This window comes from Haliotis cracherodii, unplaced genomic scaffold, assembly GCF_022045235.1.
Source record: "Haliotis cracherodii isolate W230 unplaced genomic scaffold, xgHalCrac1.p SCAF_18, whole genome shotgun sequence".
Classification (NCBI taxonomy): Eukaryota; Metazoa; Mollusca; class Gastropoda; order Lepetellida; family Haliotidae; genus Haliotis; species Haliotis cracherodii.
The window spans coordinates 20680994-20703342 of record NW_027266273.1 but is presented as its reverse complement, the minus strand read 5'-3'; the positions used below and the strand labels follow the sequence as shown (position 1 = coordinate 20703342).

Below are 22349 nucleotides of genomic sequence, written 5' to 3'. Positions count from 1 at the left end.
AACGGCCGGGCGTGTTGACAAATATCAATAAAAGCATCTTGTAGATAAGCTGGTAGATAATTTACTATCAAGCATGATCCTGCATAATTAAATTGCGGTTAGAAAATATACTGCCAGTGTTTATTAACGAGCTGTCAAAAACTTGACAAGGGAAAATGAAATGGGAACCAAGCTATTTGAACCCGGGGTATGGGGATCGCCGCCCGCCGACGTGAGGAAAGGCGTATTGACCCTGAGCAGGGACTGTTGACTGCAAAAACGTGTCAATATGGATCATCTTACACAACTATAGCCAAGATATTGAGACACTGTGAAATGATACCGTGATTGTCATTTATGCTTAGTAACCGTCTGGTATCAGTATCGAGTAGTGCGAATAAGAATGCGGGCGTCAACAAATGTTTTATATACTGCTCTGAACAAGTTAGGGAACATAGACTGTCACTGATGTAACAGACAATAACAATGTACGAACTGCCATTGTAGTGTATGGGAACAGCAGAAATTATATGAAATTTTTGTTCTTTCCATGCTGCAGGCTACCAGAATGACCAGGGGTCGATTCGAAGATTCTGCCTGTTCAGGTTGCAGTCAATAACGAGTGTTGACTTGGGTGAAGTCACGCATGCAGCGATGTGTCATTGAGACCTGTTGAGGCTGTTAAGGAATGGGTTGTTGTACTGGAGGACCTGCATAACGAGCTGGTCCAGAGACACTCTGATGGCGTCATGTCATATGCAGCTCATTCCATCCGTATGATTTTCCATTTTGACTCAAGAATTCAGTGACAACACGAGCACCATGAGACCCGACAGTGTCGTCTTGGAAAACGCTTTGGCCTATACTTCGGAGACATGGGAGTACCACTGGTCGGAGAATGCCATCCGCGTAACGAACAGCCTTGAGGTTGCCATTGATCACATAGAGAGGATCCTGCCCACACCATAACACTACCGCCACCAAACCGATTGTGTTCCCGTACATTGACATGGGCAAAACGTTCACTTCGTCTGTTAACCATGATCCTACCTCATTATGATGCTGTGCAAACCATGACTCATCTGAGAAGGGAACTGCTGAACACTGTTAACGTGTCCTGTTTCGATGATGCCGTAAAAGGTGACTATGCTTGTCGTTAAAGGCGACTAACGGGATCGGGTGGTCAGGCTCGCTGACTTGGTTGATGCATGTCATCGATCCCAATTGCGTGGATCGATGCTCATGATATCAATCACTGGATTGTCTGGTCCAGACTCGATTATTTACAGACCGCCGTCATATTCCCCAGCTGGAATATTGCTGAGTGAGGCGTTAAACAACAAACCAACCAACCAACCAATCTTGCAGCTCTGTGGCGTGGAACCAAGATCGGCCTTACAGTTTGGCGCCTAGGACGGAGATTCCTTTCCTCGAGACGGTTCCTAATAATCGTTTATGTTTGTTCCAGTTGCAGTTTTCAGCATTCTTCAGAAATTATTTGCAATCGTGGCATTACCTTCTCCTGTTGCTCTAGGGCGTCCTGGGCCCGTCACGCAGTATATGGGTTTGCTGAAACCATCTCGCAGTCTGTGAATCACAGATGGGCTCACATCAAGTCTGTAGGTTCTGTCACGGCAATTCCTTCATTCAGCAGTCCATCAGCTCTAGCTCTTGCCTTGAAAGTCTAATGTCGTCTTTGAGGAATACTGTGAAACTGGCTGTGGGTTCTTCATTGACGTTAGTTTTTGGCATGACTACCCCAATATGCTGATTCCGCAGTGCAATTTCAAAGTCATCACTTTGAACACTTGTCTGGGCGCGATGACATAGCGATGAATTTTAAAGGTAATCCAGGCATAATCAAGATTCAACAACATGTGTGTATCACCAGTATCAACAATCTCTTCCAGCATTTCCGAATCCTTATTATGGTCACTTCCAAGAGTTTGCTGTGTATCGTTGATCAACGTAACAAACAAAAGAGTGTCAAATGATGCTCAGGTTCCCGAAATTGTTTTGTCCGGGGCGTAGATGTTATATTATCGTCATTATGATTGAAAAGTTACACGAGTATCCATTGCTTAAGATTTTGAAATCTTGTAAATATTATAAATACTTCCCAAGGAGGAACTCTTTGATAGGCATTAAGAAGTTGGGAGAACATGAATAAGTGACACTTTTTATAGATAGCAACTTCTAATGTTTTTTGCCACGACGTTTCAGAACTACTTGTGAAGATTCACCTGATGAAGGAGCAATAAGTAGTTCTGAAACGTCGTGACAAAGAATAAAAGAAGTTGCTATCCATAAAAGTGTCATTTATTCATACCGAGGGAAGGTCTTTAAAGTACTGAAAACAGCAGTTTTGCAAGAGTTAAAATGTTATGAACTCAGTGATTTTATACGTTAGATACAGAACGTATGTCCAATCATGTCCAGTGTCCAAGTACTTATAAGAGAACATAATAGTTCCTATGTTAGTGTACTCGTCCTTGGCTTCCACAAGTTGATTTACGTACACTTCAAATTCTTAAGGGTAAATGAAAATAGTGAATTATTTTACCAAAAAGCTGCCATACGTATATACTTATCAAATGTATAAATGTATGGTAAAACAGTTAGTTTTGCCCCTTTTGACATATGTTAATTGTGTGACACTAGTGTGCAGATTAGCTTCTTCTTCCTTTGTCTATTAGCCTTTGCATTTTTGGCCTCATGTACATTCCATGGGGGTAGGGTAGCATTTGATTCCCCATATGTGTACAATGTGTGAAACCAACTGAATTCCCCGTCATGAAATTGCTGGAACCTTGCTAAATGCGACGTAAAGCCATACTCGCTCGCTAATGTATATTCCCTTCTATCAGTTGTGGGGTGCAATTGCCTTGTATCTTGCCACTGAAACACACTTACTTGAATCTGGTATTCGTCTTGTAGTAGTCTAAGGTGCCACAATACAGAGACACCTTAATCATGCCAGGTTTGATCGCATAGGCATTACAGCACAAAACAGGACGTGTTAGGCATCACCGAGGTCATCAACGTGGTCTTCAGCGTGATCAGCGTCTACGACCTACGGCACGTTATGCTTTTCTCCCACGTTAAACTGACAGTCTTAATATAAAAGACATACTGCTCAAAGTTGCGTCAAACCCAACTCACTCACTCATGATCACCACCTAAAAACACATCGTTACAAATATTTGCACTGGCAATCATGTTAATGACACACATAAATTACGATAGATTTATTTTGAACAAAATGATCTAATTTAAACGTTAACCACTTTTTAAAAATTCAGTAATAGATCTTTTAAAAATGAAAAATGAAAATGCACTTAAAATTAATGATATAACAACTCGAGAAAATACCGGTTTGATGACAATATGGGGCTTCATAAGACCTGGTTTACGTCAAGCAGGGCGGTGTCTGTGACGAAATCTTGGACTGTCTGTAATGATTGTAGCCTAACAACATATCTTAAAGATCATGGAGTTTTATGTGACATTAAATGTTATATCATTTTCAATGAATAGATGGGTACTCACAGGGAAGACATTTCAAGCCATTAACAGCCCTTAGTTAGGATAAAACACGTTGTGTAACTCTGCATAATAATGAGGCTACCGAAGGGTTTTCATTTATCAAATCATTTCGGATGCAGAGACATTCTACGAGGAAAAATCAATTAACAATGTCTTATTCTGATCAGGCTAAATCAAGCTCGCGCGCACAGATACACTGTCCGTGACGACCCTAGTATATTTCACTGATATCCAAAACAGCAAGTTGACATTATATTGTAGGACATTATGACCGTGACATTCTACGTATGTGATACTATTGTATTAAGAACATTATGACTGTGGCATCCTACCTAGGTGACACTTTTATATGTAGAACATTATGACTGTGGCATCCTGCCTATGTGACACTATTATATGTAGAACATTATGACTGTGGCATCCTACCTATGTGACACTTTTATATGTAGAACATTATGACTGTGGCATCCTACCTATGTGACACTATTATATGTAGAACATTATGACTGTGGCATCCTACCTATGTGACACTTTTATATGTAGAACATTATGACTGTGGCATCCTAATTATGTGACACTATTATATTAAGAACATTATGACTGTGGCATCCTGCCTATGTGACACTATATATATGTAGAACATTATGACTGTGGCATCCTGCCTATGTGACACTATTACATGTAGAACATTATGACTGTGGCATCCTACCTATGTGACACTATTATATGTAGAACATTATGACTGTGGCATCCTGCCTGTGTGACACTATTATATTAAGAACATTATGACTGTGGCATCCTACCTATGTGACACTATTATATTAAGAACATTATGACTGTGGCATCCTACGTATGTGACACTATTATATGTAGAACATTATGTCTGTTGCATCCTACCTATGTGACACTTTTATATGTAGAACATTATGACTGTGGCATCCTGCTTATGTGACACTTTTATATGTAGAACATTATGACTGTGGCATCCTACCTATGTGACACTTTTATATGTAGAACATTATGACTGTGGCATCCTAATTATGTGACACTATTATATTAAAAACATTATGACTGTGGCATCCTACCTATGTGACACTATATATATGTAGGACATTATGACTGTGGCATCCTGCCTATGTGACACTATTACATGTCGAACATTATGACTGTGGCATCCTACCTATGTGACACTTTTATATGTAGAACATTATGACTGTGGCATCCTGCCTGTGTGACACTATTATATGTAGAACATTATGACTGTGGCATCCTACCTATGTGACACTTTTATATGTAGAACATTATGACTGCAGCATCCTAATTATGTGACACTATTATATTAAGAACATTATGACTGTGGCATCCTACCTATGTGACACTATATATATGTAGGACATTATGACTGTGGCATCCTGCCTATGTGACACTATTACATGTCGAACATTATGACTGTGGCATCCTACCTATGTGACACTATTATATGTAGAACATTATGACTGTGGCATCCTGCCTGTGTGACACTATTATATGTAGAACATTATGACTGTGGCATCCTACCTATGTGACACTATTATATGTAGAACATTATGACTGTGGCATCCTACCTATGTGACACTATTATATGTAGAACATTATGTCTGTTGCATCCTACCTATGTGACACTATTACATGTAGAACATTATGACTGTGGCATCCTACCTAGGTGACACTTTTATATGTAGAACATTATGACTGTGGCATCCTGCCTGTGTGACACTATTATATGTAGAACATTATGACTGTGGCATCCTACCTATGTGACACTATTATATGTAGAACATTATGACTGTGGCATCCTACGTATGTGACACTATTATATGTAGAACATTATGTCTGTTGCATCCTACCTATGTGACACTATTACATGTAGAACATTATGACTGTGGCATCCTACCTATGTGACACTTTTATATGTAGAACATTATGACTGTGGCATCCTGCCTATGTGACACTATTATATGTAGAACATTATGACTGTGGCATCCTACCTATGTGACACTTTTATATGTAGAACATTATGACTGTGGCATCCTAATTATGTGACACTATTATATTAAGAACATTATGACTGTGGCATCCTACCTATGTGACACTATATATATGTAGAACATTATGACTGTGGCATCCTGCCTATGTGACACTATTACATGTAGAACATTATGACTGTGGCATCCTACCTATGTGACACTATTACATGTAGAACATTATGACTGTGGCATCCTACCTATGTGACACTATTATATTAAGAACATTATGACTGTGGTATCCTACCTATGTGACACTATTATATTAAGAACATTATGACTGCAGCATCTTACTTGTGTGACATTATCATATCTAGTGCATTATGACTGTCGCATTAATACTAAGCAGTGTGTACATGAGTATACACGGGGCTAGGGGTAGGGTAGGGTAGGGGTAGGGGTGGGAGTAGGGAGGGGAGGAGATGGGGGACTCGAATACCATTACTTGCAATAATCGACATGTAATCGGTAATGAATCGATGATAGTAAAACAGTTATGTTCTGAGTTGTGTCCCTTAGCAATGACTGGATCCGAAGGGTGTATGTTTCATATCCTAGATTCTCCCCGATCGGCAAGAGCTGTTTTACTTATGACGTTTCTCCCACACCCTGAGAAGTATGAACATACTGTTCAAAGCGGCTTATGTATTAACTTACCCATGGTTCAGTGTGGAAGCATTTGTTATACTGTAATGGAGCCTTTTCAAATGAGTGCTACAAAACATGTTTGTAGTGTCACAAATGGTGACAGACATCTTCTCGAGGCAAGTGAGTTAACTGACTATAAAAGTCCAGTTTTCACCCTTGCCGAACTAGGCTGGTATTGTGGAGTTACATTTTGGCTGGACTAACGAGTCTATGCATAGTCCAATCAAAATCACACACCGAAATCGAAATCCGGTTCGTAAAATGTCGTGCTGACTTCCGTCGATTGCAGGATTTACAAAACATGTGCATCGCCAACTCGTTGTCAACTGATATTTTACAAGTCTTTTCATGTCTTTAATCAAGGCGATCACGTGATTTGATCCACTTCGCTATGTGAGACCCGTTTTTATCACAATATAGATCTTGATTATCGATCAGATCGTCATGACTTGGCGCCGCCGTTTTGTTTGAAACAAATGCAAGTGATACGAGAGGTGGAATCATATGAGAGGCTTAGAAGGGACATAACTCGTAATAGCCACTGGTGGCGCTACGGTCGAGCCCAGGAATTCCAGCCTAGTTCGGCATGGGTGGAAACTGGAATTTTAAAGTCAGTTAACTCCCTTGCCTCGGGAAGATGGGTGACAGAAGGCATTCATTTAGACTATCGTTCTGAATCTCATTCAGAGTCTCAATCTGACTCTCTTTTAGATTCTGAATCTGACTCTCATTTAGAATCTCATTCTGATTCTAATTTAGATACTCAATCTAACCCTCAATGGGATTCACATTTTGATTCTCATTCTAACTCTCATTTACTCTATCGTTCTTTCTCTTATTAAGATTCTCATTCTGACTCTCATTTTTACTCTCATTTAGAATATCATTCTGACTTTCATTTAGATTCCCAATCTAACTCTCATTGATACTTTCATTCTTACTCTCATTTACTCTATCGTTTTTACTCTCATTCAGATTCACATTTAGTCTCTCATTCTGACTCTCATTTAGACTATCGTTCTTACTCTCATTTAGACTCTTCTTATCTATCACTTATTTAGATACTCAATCTGACTCCAATTTAGACTTTCAATTCGACTCTTATTTAGATACTCAATCTGACTCACATTTAGACTCATTCTGACTCCCATCTAGACTATCGTTCTGACTCTAATCTAGACGATCGTTCTGACTCTCATCTAGACTATCGTTCTGACTCCCATCTAGACTATCGTTCTGACTCTAATCTAGACGATCGTTCTGACTCCCATCTAGACTATCGTTCTGACTCCCATCTAGACTATCGTTCTGACTCTCATCAAGACTATCGTTCTGACTCTCATCTAGACTATCGTTCCGACTCTCATCTAGACTATCGTTCTGACTCTCATCTAGACTATCGTTCTGACTCTCATCTAGATTATCGTTCTGACTCTCATCTAGACTATCGTTCTGACTCTCATCTAGACTATCGTTCTGACTCTCATCAAGACTCTCATTCTGACTCACATTTACATTCTCAATCTGACTCTCATTTAGACTCTTATCTTACACTCATTTAGACTCATTCTGACTCCCATCTAGACTATCGTTCCGACTCTCATCTAGACTATCGTTCTGACTCCCATCTAGACTATCGTTCTGACTCTCATTTAGACTCATTCTGACTCCCATCTAGACTATCGTTCTGACTCTCATCTAGACTATCGTTCTGACTCTCATCTAGACTATGGTTCTGACTCTCATCTAGACTATCGTTCTGACTCTCATCTAGATTATCGTTCTGACTCTCATCTAGACTATCGTTCTGACTCTCATCTAGACTATCGTTCTGACTCTCATCAAGACTCTCATTCTGACTCACATTTACATTCTCAATCTGACTCTCATTTAGACTCTTATCTTACACTCATTTAGACTCATTCTGACTCCCATCTAGACTATCGTTCTGACTCCCATCTAGACTATCGTTCTGACTCTAATCTAGACTATGGTTCTGACTCTCATCTAGACTATCGTTCTGACTCCCATCTAGACTATGGTTCTGACTCTCATCTAGACTATCGTTCTGACTCTCATCTAGATTATCGTTCTGACTCTCATCTAGACTATCGTTCTGACTCTCATCTAGACTATCGTTCTGACTCTCATCAAGACTCTCATTCTGACTCACATTTACATTCTCAATCTTACACTCATTTAGACTCATTCTGACTCCCATCTAGACTATCGTTCCGACTCCCATCTAGACTATGGTTCTGACTCCCATCTAGACTATCGTTCTGACTCTCATTTAGACTCATTCTGACTCCCATCTAGACTATCGTTCTGACTCTCATCTAGACTATCGTTCTGACTCTCATCTAGACTATCGTTCTGACTCTCATTTAGACTATCGTTCTGACTCTCATCTAGACTATCGTTCTGACTCTCATCTAGACTATCGTTCCGACTCTCATCTAGACTATCGTTCTGACTCTCATCTAGACTATCGTTCTGACTCCCATCTAGACTCTTGTTCTGACTCTCATCTAGACTATCGTTCTGACTCTCATCTAGACTCTTGTTCTGACTCCCATCTAGTCTATCGTTCTGACTCTCATCTAGACTATCGTTCTGACTCTCATCTAGACTATCGTTCTGACTCCCATCTAGACTATCGTTCTGACTCTCATCAAGACTGTCATCCTGACTCACATTTACATTCTCAATCTGACTCATCTAGACACTCATCTAGACTGTCATTCTGACTCTCATTTACATTCTCAATCTGACTCTAATTTAGACTCTCATTATTACACTCACTCACTCACTCACTCACTCACTCTCATTCCGATTCTTATTAAGACTTCCATTTCAGACTGTCATGCTGACTCGCAATCTGACTTTCAATCAGACACTCAGTGAGTCTCTCAATGACCCTCTCATTTCCACTCGAGAACTAACGAACCCTATAAAGTAGAGGATATGGGACATTAAGAAAGGTTAAGGATAGAATTCATGACATCTTTATGGCCATATCAAATTTAATACCACGCATACTGCGTAAGATCAGTATGTTGTGGTGGCATTAGTACAGTGTTGTGTTAAAGGACGTACAGCGTACAGTATCCACAATTCAAATAGCATCATATGCATCCCACAAACAACATGCCGGGAAAATAAATGAAAGAAAGCACCGGTGTCCCAAGCGACCTTGACCTTGCCGCCAGGTGTCGTTTATGCCGATCTCGCGGGATTATGATTTCCCACGTGTCAGTCGAGATTTAACCCAAACGGACAAGCAGTTCTCTAACAACGGCGCGAGGGAGAGCTGAACGGGGACGCCTTGTCGTGTAGTGAGCTGAATAAATCGCCAACGAATGGGACGCTCACTGACATCTCAATAGGAAGAGGTGTCAGACAAACAATGCTTATTTAGTCTGTGTTTCTTACCTTGCTAAATTACCCTTATCGGCAAACTGGTAACAGCGTGACACAAGCTGACCTTTGACCTCGTACGTGACGGTGACAAATGTACTGGGGTTTCCCGGCAATTTACCGGCTTTGGAGACATTACAGCGAAGTCCGATCATTGGGACTTCGTCTTTGGAGGCTATGTGCGATATTGCGTATGTTCGCCGTCCATCCATAGCACATGCATACTGATAAAGTATAAGGGAAAGACCCCGGATACTGTCTTCTGGCATAAAGGACATATTGCAAAGGGTTTGAAGAGTTGACATAGGTATGGTGGGGATATGGATAGTGGGGTTGCACAGAGGTGACAATGAATGTATTCCCGACCTCCTGAAAACCAGTAATAAGCGCCAAGTTGGAGTCCTTTGTACGTCTTAATAACACGACACATCCGGCGCTTCTCCTTGTAAATATTCTTGTGTTAGAATAAAGTCCTTATTGCAGAAAGCTCTGTGAAGTGGTTGTCCTGAAATTGACAAAGCTATGGGCAATAAACCTGGGGTTAATGACCTAAACTATCTCAATAACAAATTCTAACCCGATGCCAGTTGAATATATAAACTACCAGGCAAGGAAAGTATACACTTGAAAGTTGATGCGACCAAACATTACAAACGGTATGAAAACGTTACGAGGCTGAGAAGGGTCGCCGAAACACTGTAAAGTTGTGGTTCAAAACACAACATGAATACCTCATCTAATACATCATGTATACTTTCTTTTGATGGGAATAAAATATAGTTACTACATTATTGGGTGATGTAACTGGAATATTGTTCAAATGGGCTTTAAACCCAACTCACTCACTCCTACAGAAAAGGATACTGAACGTCATTTCGAATGAGGGCCTGAAATGAGATTTTATCTCAATGGCGTGACCACGCTAAAGTTGATTTGTCCTGTCTAACGGGATACATGGGGGTCACGTGCGTGCGTGCGTGAGTGAGTGATAGAGTGAGTGAGTGAGTTGATGTTTTACGGCGTTTGCAAGAACTTTCGCCGTTATATCAGTCATATCATCGCGAGTCTGTTTAATGCATGAGGAAAGTCGTTCGCGAAACGGTCAATGTGAAAATGATAGACTAAGGATCATTCTCGAATCGAAGCCTGGATTCGAACAGGGGAAGCAACTCTGCGTCGGGAATTAAATCCTCTGCGCCAATCATACTGAGTCCTTACATGTCAATACAACTCAATACATATATGAGTATATATAAATCCTGCAATGGCAACAGTTCAGTACACACCTTTACCTTTCAATAACGACTACCAGATGGCCCCATCGTCTAACGTGCTGTATTTAGATGTGCAGAGAGATATGCCTCCTTTCAGGATGCCAGAACAATAGGATCGTGGTTCTATTCCCAGATCCACTCTACTGACGACACGCCATGATAAACCGGACCGACTTTTCAAAGCGACGTTAAACTCAAATGACTCACGCACACACTACAAGAATTCATTCAACGTGAGACATGTCTGCTCCTACAAGGACCCATAGTTGACCGTATAGTTGTGAATGGTAAGTCATCTACCTGATGAAAATTGCCCTGCGACATCCTTTGTCACACACCTAGCCTGTGAAACGCTGACAGCAATCGTGACTTTCAGATGCAGCACCAAGGAGCTACTACCCCAACCGACTATAACACTGTTTCCATCTGGACATCAATAAATACAAGTTGTCGGTGAAATAGTGTATACATTTCGAGTAGCTTAGTGTGGCTTACATCTATCAATTACACCATGACAGCAGGAGCATTTTAAACTTCATCTTGAGCCTCTGATCCGCTCTCTGATAAACGCAAGAAGGGATTAATGAGCGAGTTACAGTATCATCTGTATGCCAATGGAGTCTATTGCACAGGCATTCTACCCTAGGAAAACACCGCATCTTGGAGATACTACAACCCAACTCAACCGTAAGAGGGAGTGCCCTGATCGGGAGGGTGTGGCGCAGAGATAGGAGGGGTTGGGGGGATCAAGGTTGGGGGATGTTGCGTCAGTTTCCCTCATATGACGCATTCTGGAATCATATCTCAATGGTTGTTCAAAACATGAAATCTTCGCGGGAAATGTTTTCCTGTCTTTCATTGTTACCGTCCGGTTGACAGTTATTGCGCAAGCACAACCAATGAAGGAGAGCAGGGGCCGGGGAGACTCGATTATCCTGTCAGGAAACGCTTGTTCATTCATCATACAGACACACGTACATGTATCGTCACTCACCCGGAGTCTGAATACAACATATTCATGATACATGCAGACAACATTGAAGGTCGTAGTGTGGTTTAAAGTGTGTAGGGCTGGAGTCAATGCCATTAGCGTACCATAGCACAGGTGGACAATGCATCTGGAGCGTGATATTCAATATGTTTAATACCCTTATTTGGTACAGTATAGAAACACCTTTGATTGCTACTAGCAGTAGTGCACCTGTCGTGAAGATAGGCTAACCGTCCACTAGCCTGGTCCCTGTTGATCTCGGCCTTGTCATTGCCTAGTATTAAAGGAAATATCCGTCTCCCCCAAGACTACCCTTTCCCCCCTAGCCGCGTCCCAAACTCTCTTCGCCCTCCCCCTTCTTCCCCTGAACACCTGCTGTTCACGTAATACTACCTGTATGTTTACGTTTAGCTGCTACAGGTAGTTTACCTGGCCAGGTGTTTTAACACACACACGTGGATCGCGTTTCCCGCTCGTGCTTGCTCTTTTAACAGCTAACACAATACATATTATTCGTTTAACACGTACTCCGTGCGGTAATGATTTTACCAAACCTTTGCCAGGATATTGGATTTTCATGATGAGCGTACTTGATTTATTTTATTAGACCGGAAGTGACACTATTTTGTTATTGACGCGCACCACAAGGTTGCAATTCTCAAGGTTGTGAAAGTGCTTAAAGGACAAAGCAGTTACATTGGTTATCCAAAGCATTCATTTTATAATGCTTATAGATTCTAGAGTTTTAGATTAATAGTACTACAAAACAAAACCGCCTTTTGCCATATATCAATAAAACATAATGTTTTTAGTCTAAGGAGATTAATCTCTGTATGCAGTTTCGAACATTTGAGCTTCAATGATATTGCTGGAATATTGCTAAAATCGGCGTAAAACATGTTCACCCATCCATTCAGTTTATGTTTTTGAGAATGTGTCCAAGAGGACCGGCCTTTGCAACATATCGACGTCAACACCCCTGTTGACGTCACGTACACCCCAATGTTGACGTCATATAGACATATTTGTTGACGTCATGTAGACACCACTGTTGTCGTCATGTAGACACCATTGTAGACGTAATGTAGACACAATTTTCTTACGTCATGCAGACCCCTGTGTTGAAGTAATACAGACAGCATTCTTGACGTCATATTGATAATCCTCACGTCACAGTTCAATATATATAAGACGTCCTCACAGTTGAGTATGGTTTTCGCTATTCCAGCTAAATGACGGCGTGCAATGACATGGCTAGAGAGTACCAGCTAAATGACGGCGTGTAGCGGCATGGTTAGAGAGTACCAGCTAAATGACGGCATGCGATGACATGTTTAGAGAGTACCAGCTAAATGACGGCATGCAATGGCATGGTTAGAGAGTACCAGCTACATGACGGCGTGTAGCGGCATGGTTAGACAGTACCAGCTAAATGACGGCATGCAATGACATGTTTAGAGAGTACCAGCTAAATGACGGCATGCAGTGGCATGGATAGAGAGTACCAGCTAAATGACGGCATGCAATGACATGGTTAGAGAGTACCAGCTAAATGACGGCGTGCAATGACGTGGTTAGAGAGTACCAGCTAAATGACGGCATGCAATGACATGGCTAGAGGGTACCAGCCAAATGACGGCATGCAATGACATGGCAAGAGAGTATCAGCTAAATGACGGCATTCAAAGCCATGGCTAGAGAGTATCAGCTAAATGACGGCGTGCAATGGCGTGGTTAGAGAGTAGCATGCTTATGAGAGTGACTCATAAACACAAGTCATTTTTATGATATAATCGAAATCTTCACTCTGTTTTCACTAAAATGGGCTATATCTCCTTTACTATCATAACTTCTGGCCAATGGCAATATGCAGTGGCATGGGAGTATTGGACATTCCCTTCACCCCGGGTAACCCATGCAGTTTGATTTTCGTTGATAGACGAACATAAATCTTCACTGACAACAACAGATATGTATTGCGTTGTCGTTTTCGGGCGTACAGGAACGTGATATTCTTCTTCACGATGACCTGCATGCACATCTAGTTTTCCGGTGTGTCCCGAGTTGGGGTCTCCTCTTTGTCCTCAGGGCTATAGGGACTAGCTAATGTACTGCATATTTAAAACATGGTGTTTGGAATGGTAGATAAAACTCTACTGTAATGGCTTGCTAGAACTGGAGTGTACTGAAAGGTAGCTGTTTGAAAACGCTTAAGTTGTGAAAAGTCAAACCTGTTGAACCCCACAGTGGATTGTACCTTGCCGGCAATGGGGAGACGGAGAGGGAAGTTGCTTGGTTGTATAGTCAGTAATATCACGGAGATCAACGAGTCATATGGGAGCACAGGCAGATCCGCGCGCGCGCGCGTGCCTGTCTGTGTGCGTGTGTGTGCGTGCGTGTGAGTGTGTGTGCGTGCGTGCGTGCGTGCGTGTGTACTTGTGTGTGCGTGATTGTGCTTGTGTGTGTGTCTGTGTGGGTGTCTGCATGATTGTGTTCGTGTGTGCGTGTGTGCATGTCTACGTGTTTGTGTGTGTGCATTCTGCGTGTTTGTGTTTGTGCGTGTGAGTGCATGCATGTCGCTATATCAGTGCAATAATCTTGAACGCGACGTTTCAACTCACTCCACCTCATCCCACCTCATCTCACTCGTTCAGGAAATTCCGGATACAAATCAAACCAAACCAATAGTGTTCTTGACGTCAGATTGTTGCTCAGGGAATCTGACATGTTAACAATCATTATCCGAAATGATAACGTCATGCGTCTGTTAAACGGACGACCATTGTTATCTATTTCCATATAAATACAAAATTAAGTGACATGATATAATATAATACCACTCGTCCTCGGAAGATACCAGTTCCTCTATGTACAAGGAACACTTTTAGTTTTCTCTATTGGTTCTGTTAGAAACATACTTATCTGCCCTTGATTTCCATGCGCTAAGCGATAGATTTTCAGGCAAATATAACTTCCGCTCCAGTCGCTTAAAACAAATACCTATTGCCACTGTTTGAATAAGGCAGATATTAAAAAGGTCAGATGTGTTCATTCAAGCATTATTATCGTTCACCAAACTTTCTACATGATATCTTCTAATCTTGAATATTTAGTTTGTAAATAAATACTGTCTTTTAAGTAATGGATAGAAATTCGGCTTTCCAATGTCACATTAAACATGTGTTTCAACGTTGCCCAAACCCTCTATCACATGATACCTTGCCGTCAGTCTTGTGCCTTATAGATTTGGTGAAATTCATACGTACCTTCTATATAAAGAAAGAGTTTGTTTCATTGATATATCTGCACCGGGAGTGCGCACTCAAAGATACCTGTATATATTTTCCGGGAATTTACACTCAAATATATCTGTATATGTTTACTGCAAGTGCGCACTCAAAGATACCTGTATATGTTAACCGGGAGTGTGCACTCAAATATACATTTGTATAGTTATAGGAAATGTGAACTCAAAGATTCTGTATGTGATTACTGGAAATGTGAACTCAAAGATTCTGTATATGTTTACCGGAAATGTGAACTCAAATATGCCTGTATATGTTTACTAGAAACGTGAACTCAAATATGCCTGTATATGTTCACCGGAAATGTGAACTCAAAGATTCTGTAGGTGATTACTGGAAATGTGAACCCAAAGATTCTGTACATGTTTATTGAAAATGTGAGCTCAAGGATTCTGTATATGTTTACCGGCAATGTGCACTCAAATATACCTTCAAATAGTTACAGGAAATGTGAACTCAAATATACCTGTGTATGTTTATCGGAAATGTGAACTCAAAGATTCTGTGTATGTTTATTGAAAATGTGAGCTCAAAGATTCTGTATATGTTTACCGGCAATGTGCACTGAAATATACCTTTAAATAGTTACAGGAAATGTGTACTCAAATATATCTGCATATGTTTTCCGGAAATGTGAACTCAAAGTGTCTGTATATGTTTTCCGGAAATATGAACTCAAAGTTTCTGTATATGTTTATTGGAAATGTGCACTCAAAGTTTCTGTATATGTTTTCCGGAAATGTGAACTCAAAGATTCTGTATATGTTTTCCGGAAATGTGAACTCAAAGATTCTGTATATGTTTATCGAAAATGTGAACTCAATGATACCTTTTTTAGTTACAGAAAATGAGAACTCAAATATACCTGTATATGTTTATCGGAAATGTGAACTCAAAGGTTCTGTATATGTTTTCCGGAAATGTGAACTCAAAGATTCTGTATATGTTTATCGAAAATGTGAACTCAATGATACCTTTTTTAGTTACAGAAAATGAGAACTCAAATATACCTGTATATGTTTATCGGAAATGTGAACCAAAAGATTCTGTTTATGTTTACCGAAAATGTGAACTCAAATATACCTATATAGTTACAGGAAATGTGCACTCAAAGAAACCTTTATTTGTTTACCGGAAATGTGCACTCAAATATATCTGTATATGTTTACAGGAAATGTGCACTCAAATATTTCTGTATATGTTTACAGGAAATGTGAACTCAAATATATCTGTATATGTTTATCGGAAGTTCGTACTTAAAGATATCTGGAAATATGTACAGGAAATGTGCACTTAAAGATACCTGTATATGTTTACTGGAAGTTGACAAAAATATTTTTGAATTTGTTTCCGGAAGTGCACACAAGGAAATTAGTATATATTTGACGGAAGAACATGTCACGTGACAGTCAGTTATTACAAGTTCGACCAGGAGCACGCGCTTGCTGTGCTCAAAGCTAATAGTAGCTCCCGCAAATGTGAATAAAGTGAGCGGAAACGTTTTTGTTACTATGACGCCACGGCGTTTTAACTTCGACGCGTTACGCCATATCATATATGTGATTAACATATCAAAGAAAAAGTTAATAACAACAAATAATTCTTTTTACACACCTGTTAGCGCGGTGAGAGATTTCCCCACATCACTCAATATATGACTCTGGTTTTGGCCTAGCAGTTCATCAACGTACATCTAGCCTAATAGACGACACATCCACCTTCTTAATTTTCCACAGTGACAATCAGATATTTCATTTCGACATTAAAAGATATATCAGAAAACGTTAAAATTATCCAGTATACAAACGAGCTTACATCCTTAACGACATTCAAAAATATATATCAGAAAACGTTAAAATTATCCAGTATACAAACGAGCTTACATCCTTAACGCAATATACGATGCTACAAAGTTCTGGGGCGGTGGGTAGGTGTCAAAGCGTTCGCATTTCATGCCGAAGGCGCTGGTTTGATCCCCCAGAAGGATACAATGTGTGAAGTCCATTTATGGTGTCCCCTGCCGTGATATTGCTGGAATATTGCTGAAACGGCGTTAAACCATACTCACTCAGTATAAACTTCCCGATTGCCTGCTATACTGGTATAATCACGTCTTCATTTTACATGTTTGATGTGAACAGGCTCCATTAATCATTATCAAATAATAGTCTTAATGAACAGAAATACCAGGCCTTTAGCCACGTTGCCATCCATTAAGTACACCTCAAAATGGTGCCTCCGTCTATATACATACACAATAATAACAATGATTCCTTGTAAGTCTCTGGTGATATCGGGGGAGAGAATGTGACATTTAACCGGGCAAACACTAAATTGCAAGCAGGTACTTGATCCTCTTTTGCTGGACAACCGCACACCCAAGATAGTTCCATCACCAGGCACTAGGGGTCAGGCTGAGTCAGCCTAGACCACGTGACTCCCGTAGCACTTGGTGAATCACCTGTTCACGTGTAAGTTTTAAAGTTGATAGGGTCAAAACTGGGGTAGGTCATTTTATGCTGAATGAATCTACGTCTCCAGCGTCGTCAGATTAGATATCCACCTGTCAACAAGGCTGTAAGCAGAGACTGACAACCGATTGTCGTTTGTAAGATAACCCCCGGATATGGGTCGTTTTACGACATGTCATCCGGTTGTCGTAATGCTCGATTGCAATATTGCCATATAGTCTGGAGTTTGGGTTTTATGGAGCCCTCGTAGTGACCTTGTTGTTTCCAATATTTGGCTTCTGTCGCGTTTTTCAGCTGACATTCAGCGCTAGGCGATATGTTGAATGCCCCTATGACACCGCCGTTGCACAGCCCATCATGTTCGTGTCTCGCCGGTCATAAACAACGGGACACAATAAATTAGAAAATGACGCCGCGTTTTCAGTATAAACTTCCTTTCTACTCTGAGCAACTTCTGCTCAAGGACGCGTTTATGTATATTGTTAGGCACGTTCAAAACGGAAATATTTTATTGCCACATATACCCATTCGCCACAAACAGTGCGGGTAGATTATTTAGTGACGTACCCGGTATTCACTATCGCGGACAAGGCGATGCATAAATGGAACACCATTTTCGTGCGATTTAAAGACAAAACCCTTTTCTTCTACGAAGGTTTCAGTTAGAAAAGAGAATTTTATTATACATAAACAAAATGGGGGAAAATTACTTATTCGATATAGTTTTCCGGAACAAAGCGTGGATGCGACAAATAAGAATACAACTTCCCCACGAATGCTTGCTCTGTCAAAACTGTGACGCCGGGTGTTCGAGAAACGTGAGTGGATGTTCTTACACGATTTTAAAGTTGGGATCTTTGTTCAGTTGTCCATGAAAACAAAATCAACGACCGTTTTGGTTTAATTTCTTAATTTTATTGACGTTACGTATCTTGCTAAAACTACGATTCGTTTCAATGACACCAGGTGTTCGTGACAAGGCGTGGTGATCCCCGCCATACCAATAACTCAGGCCAGGTGTTAAGTTAAGCCTTGGCCACGACCGACAAAGGCAATAAAGACCACATACCATCTGAGGTCTATTACTGATGTACGCCTCATATTTTCCCTCAGTATGTGAGGTAAGCACTGCATATTAATGTGACCTTTTTCTTAGAAACTTTACGATTTGCAGCATTCATGATGAGTGTATTTTTACGATGGCCATGAAATAGCGAAAGAAAGAAATTTAGGAAATTTAGAAAAGTGCATTAACTTTAAGGAAAAACGTGTTTAGCAAATTCCAGTAGACCAGAGTTACTTCCCTTCGACCAAATTAATCCGAATTTTAAAATTTAAACACGTAACAGTATCGATAAGCATATTAGAAGATACGGCTCCATTAAGATGCACACTTATATCTTGGGAGGAGGGGGTGGGGGGATTTTCGTTAAGGGCAGCATGTGAATGTCAGTAGGACAGACATATATGATTTCATATGCACTTCAACCGAAAATGTTTTTGTTCATTAATGGTTTTTTTAGTTTCGTGACGTGTGGAGGAAATATTTTAGCGCAGTTCATACTATCAATCTGTGTGTGTCTGATTGTGTATCTGGATGTGTTAATGTGTGTCTGTGTGTCTGTGTGTGTGTGTGTGTGTGTGTGTGTGTGTGTGTGTGTGTGTGTGTGTGTGTGTGTGTGTGTGTGTGTGTGTGTGCGTGCGTGTGTGTGTTAATGTGTGTATTTATGTGTTGGGATGTGTTAATGTGTGTCCGTATGTGTCTGGATATGTGCGTGTGTATTTGGATGTGTTAATGTGTGTCCGTATGTGTCTCTGTGTGTCTGAATATATGCGTGTGTATTTGTGTGTTTGGATGTGTTTATTTGTGTCCGTATGTGTCTTTGTGTGTCTGGACGTGTCTCCGTGTGTCGCTGAACTTGTGTATGTCTGTTGGACTCTGTGTCTGCATGTGATGATATGTGTGTCTCTGGATGTGTCATGTTTGTGTGTGTTGATTATTATGTACAGATTAAAATATACAACATGCAGCAAAGAGGGTTTGGGTGATCCCGGCACAGTCAGGCTGGTAAGGCTCATCATCAGCTCAGTGGACTTGCCCCCTCTACACGCAGCCCAGACAGCGAATGGGACTTCTCCCAGGAAGCCCGCCTAGTCGAACACACCCAGAAAGTTCAGGAGAATGTGAAGACTCCCCAACACTGCAGCTTTCTGCATTACCAAGATTGTCGACCCGTGAAGATTCCGGGGTAGAATAGGTCTTCAGCAACCCATGCTTGCCGTAAAAGGTGACAATGCTTGTCATAAAAGGCGACTGACGGGATCGGGTGGTCAGGCTCTGCTGACTTGGTTGATGCATGTCATCGTATCCCAATTGCGTGGATCGATGCTTATGATATCAATCACTGGATTGTCTGGTCCTGACTCGATTATTTACAGACCGCCGTCATGTAGCTGGAATATTGCTGAGTGCGGCGTTAAACAACAAACCAACCAACCAACCAACCAACCAAGATTGTCATAAGGGCTGTATTCCTGGTAGCAAACCCGGGTACTCTCCCAATGTCAGTCAACAGTTTAACAGGAGGTATCAAACCTAAGGCATCAAGAACAATGGGGAGTCGGACAACTTGGAACTTGGGATGCAATCGTGACATTTCGAAAGCGAGGTCCGCATATTTGCCATTTGTTTCCTGAATCTTGTCAATCACATTAGTGTCCAAAGGGGAAAAACTCAATGATGTAAATGATTTCATTGGATTTATGAAAAAGGACAAGATCGGGTGTGTTTGCCCGGATAGTTCTGAGGCTGTATACGGGCCTATTCCAAGGAATTGTGTATTGATTTTCCCTGACGATCTCATAATCTGGGTTGTACCATGGATGGACGTCAGAACAGCGTGGCAAAGACAGTAATAAAAGGATCGAGCCACTCTATCATATCGCTTGAAATACTGCTGTGTTTGAGCCATAGCTAAGCATCCACTGACAAATTGTTCGACGGTTTTATTAAATTCATTGCATAATCTACTTTTCATGTAAGTATTTTGAATCAAAATCACACATTGACGGTTTCGAGCAGCAAACAGAAAGTCCTCTGTTTCACTTTTCGGGCCAGCCGACTTCATCCAAGGGAACGTCTCTGAAGGGTTGCTGAACTTCTCAACACACTGCACATAATCTCGATGCAGTGCTCGTTCAGATAGCCTCTGGGCCGATTTTTTGTGGCACTCGCTTGGTTGAAACTCATTTCTGTACCGTCGAGCAGTACTGAACCATCAACAAAATCAACACTGACATTGAGATTATGTCCCACATCCTTAGCTCGTGTAAGAAAACTGTGGAATGCCTTGTTTTCATCATGAGTCTTGACATGCTTCACAAGAGGATCCTCAGACAAATACATGTGTGCAAAGTGCACAATGCAATTCTATCATGAGGAACCTCCACGTTAATCAAACCAAGCCCTCCCATTATGATTGGTAAATATAAGCGATTGAGGGAAGAGCGAGGGTGGTGGGATCTCTTGTCTGACATGATTCTTCGTGTGACGGTGTCAATACCCTGAATTTCTTGTTTCGTCCAATCCATAACACCAACGGAATTTGAAAGGACAGCGTTCAGCTCTGAACTGATTTTCTTGAGTCTACATTTGTACTCTGCCCGAAGTGTTTCCTCGATATGTGCATTCTAGAGTTTGTCCCTAACCCGCATCCCTAAGTACGTCTAAGCCTGACCTTCCACGAGATGGTCAATAACTCCTCCCCCAAGTAACCTGACTGATCCTCCCTCTTCTACCTTGAACTAAACTTATAGAAGAAGCCCGACACGGTCAACGCAGTTCACATAGTTCACAGAGTCAGCCATCATCCGCTGTCCACGTGCAGACCTGCCACGCTACATATCATATTATTATTTGTGGTCACTATTTCTTCGTGACGCTCTTTGATTAACTACATAACTCGCTACGACCCATTCAATGCCCACCAACCAGCTGGCGTGTGTCCCAACTTCAGGACAGGTTTTAGTCGTATCTTGTAGCAACTCTTGGGTACATGCACTAAAGCAACTTAACCAAGCATCCTTCCAAATCAATGCCAGGTATTCCTGTATTTTATTTGGCATTGTAGTGCTTCCTGTAATACCGGTTGGCTCCACGCATTGATGTTTCCGCTTTGTTAATGAGGTCTCTCTTAGAGTTACCAGCGATATGACGATCAACCAGGGATGACATGGGTGTCGTTGTACAAAACAAGCTGAAACAACCTGACTGTCGTAAGTCTATGTTAAGGTATGGGAGTTACGATCACCTTAGCGCTAAGATCGCTTTGTACAACGGCGCCATGATCCGTAAAGTTGCCAATGCAATATTCGGGGACGGCATACACGGGGTATCCGATTGTTTTGTTTCCGAAAATGGAACCACGCTTGATTTTCTATGCATCATCGTCATTCCATTGTGAAATATGACTAAATTCAATGTTCCTAAAATGAAAACTCCAGCTATACTAGTGTGCTAGTTATTCATAGGGAAGCACTGTACTGTATATAAAAATAATACTGTAAAAGTTTTGGGAAGTTGTAATGCGTACGATTTTCAGCGAAGGGTACTGTGTACTTGGCACTTGACAAAGGCCTGCTTGCTGAACTAT

General features: G+C 41.1%; 2 protein-coding genes across 2 annotated transcripts; both read right to left on the bottom strand.

Moving 5' to 3' along the window:
* Positions 1–7478: 7478 nt before the first annotated feature.
* On the bottom strand, positions 7479–8445 carry LOC139465540 (fap1 adhesin-like). Its single transcript, XM_071247258.1, has 3 exons — positions 8238–8445; positions 7905–8138; positions 7479–7783 (listed from the first exon to the last, which is right to left on the bottom strand). Exons 1-3 carry the CDS (start codon positions 8443–8445, stop codon positions 7479–7481), a joined length of 747 nt encoding a protein of 248 aa, XP_071103359.1.
* An 80-nt stretch (positions 8446–8525) lies between these two features.
* Positions 8526–8957, bottom strand: LOC139465539 (myb-like protein D). The gene has a single exon (XM_071247257.1). The coding sequence runs from the start codon at positions 8955–8957 to the stop codon at positions 8526–8528; it is 432 nt and encodes a 143-aa protein (XP_071103358.1).
* Between the last annotated feature and the right edge of the window lie 13392 nt (positions 8958–22349).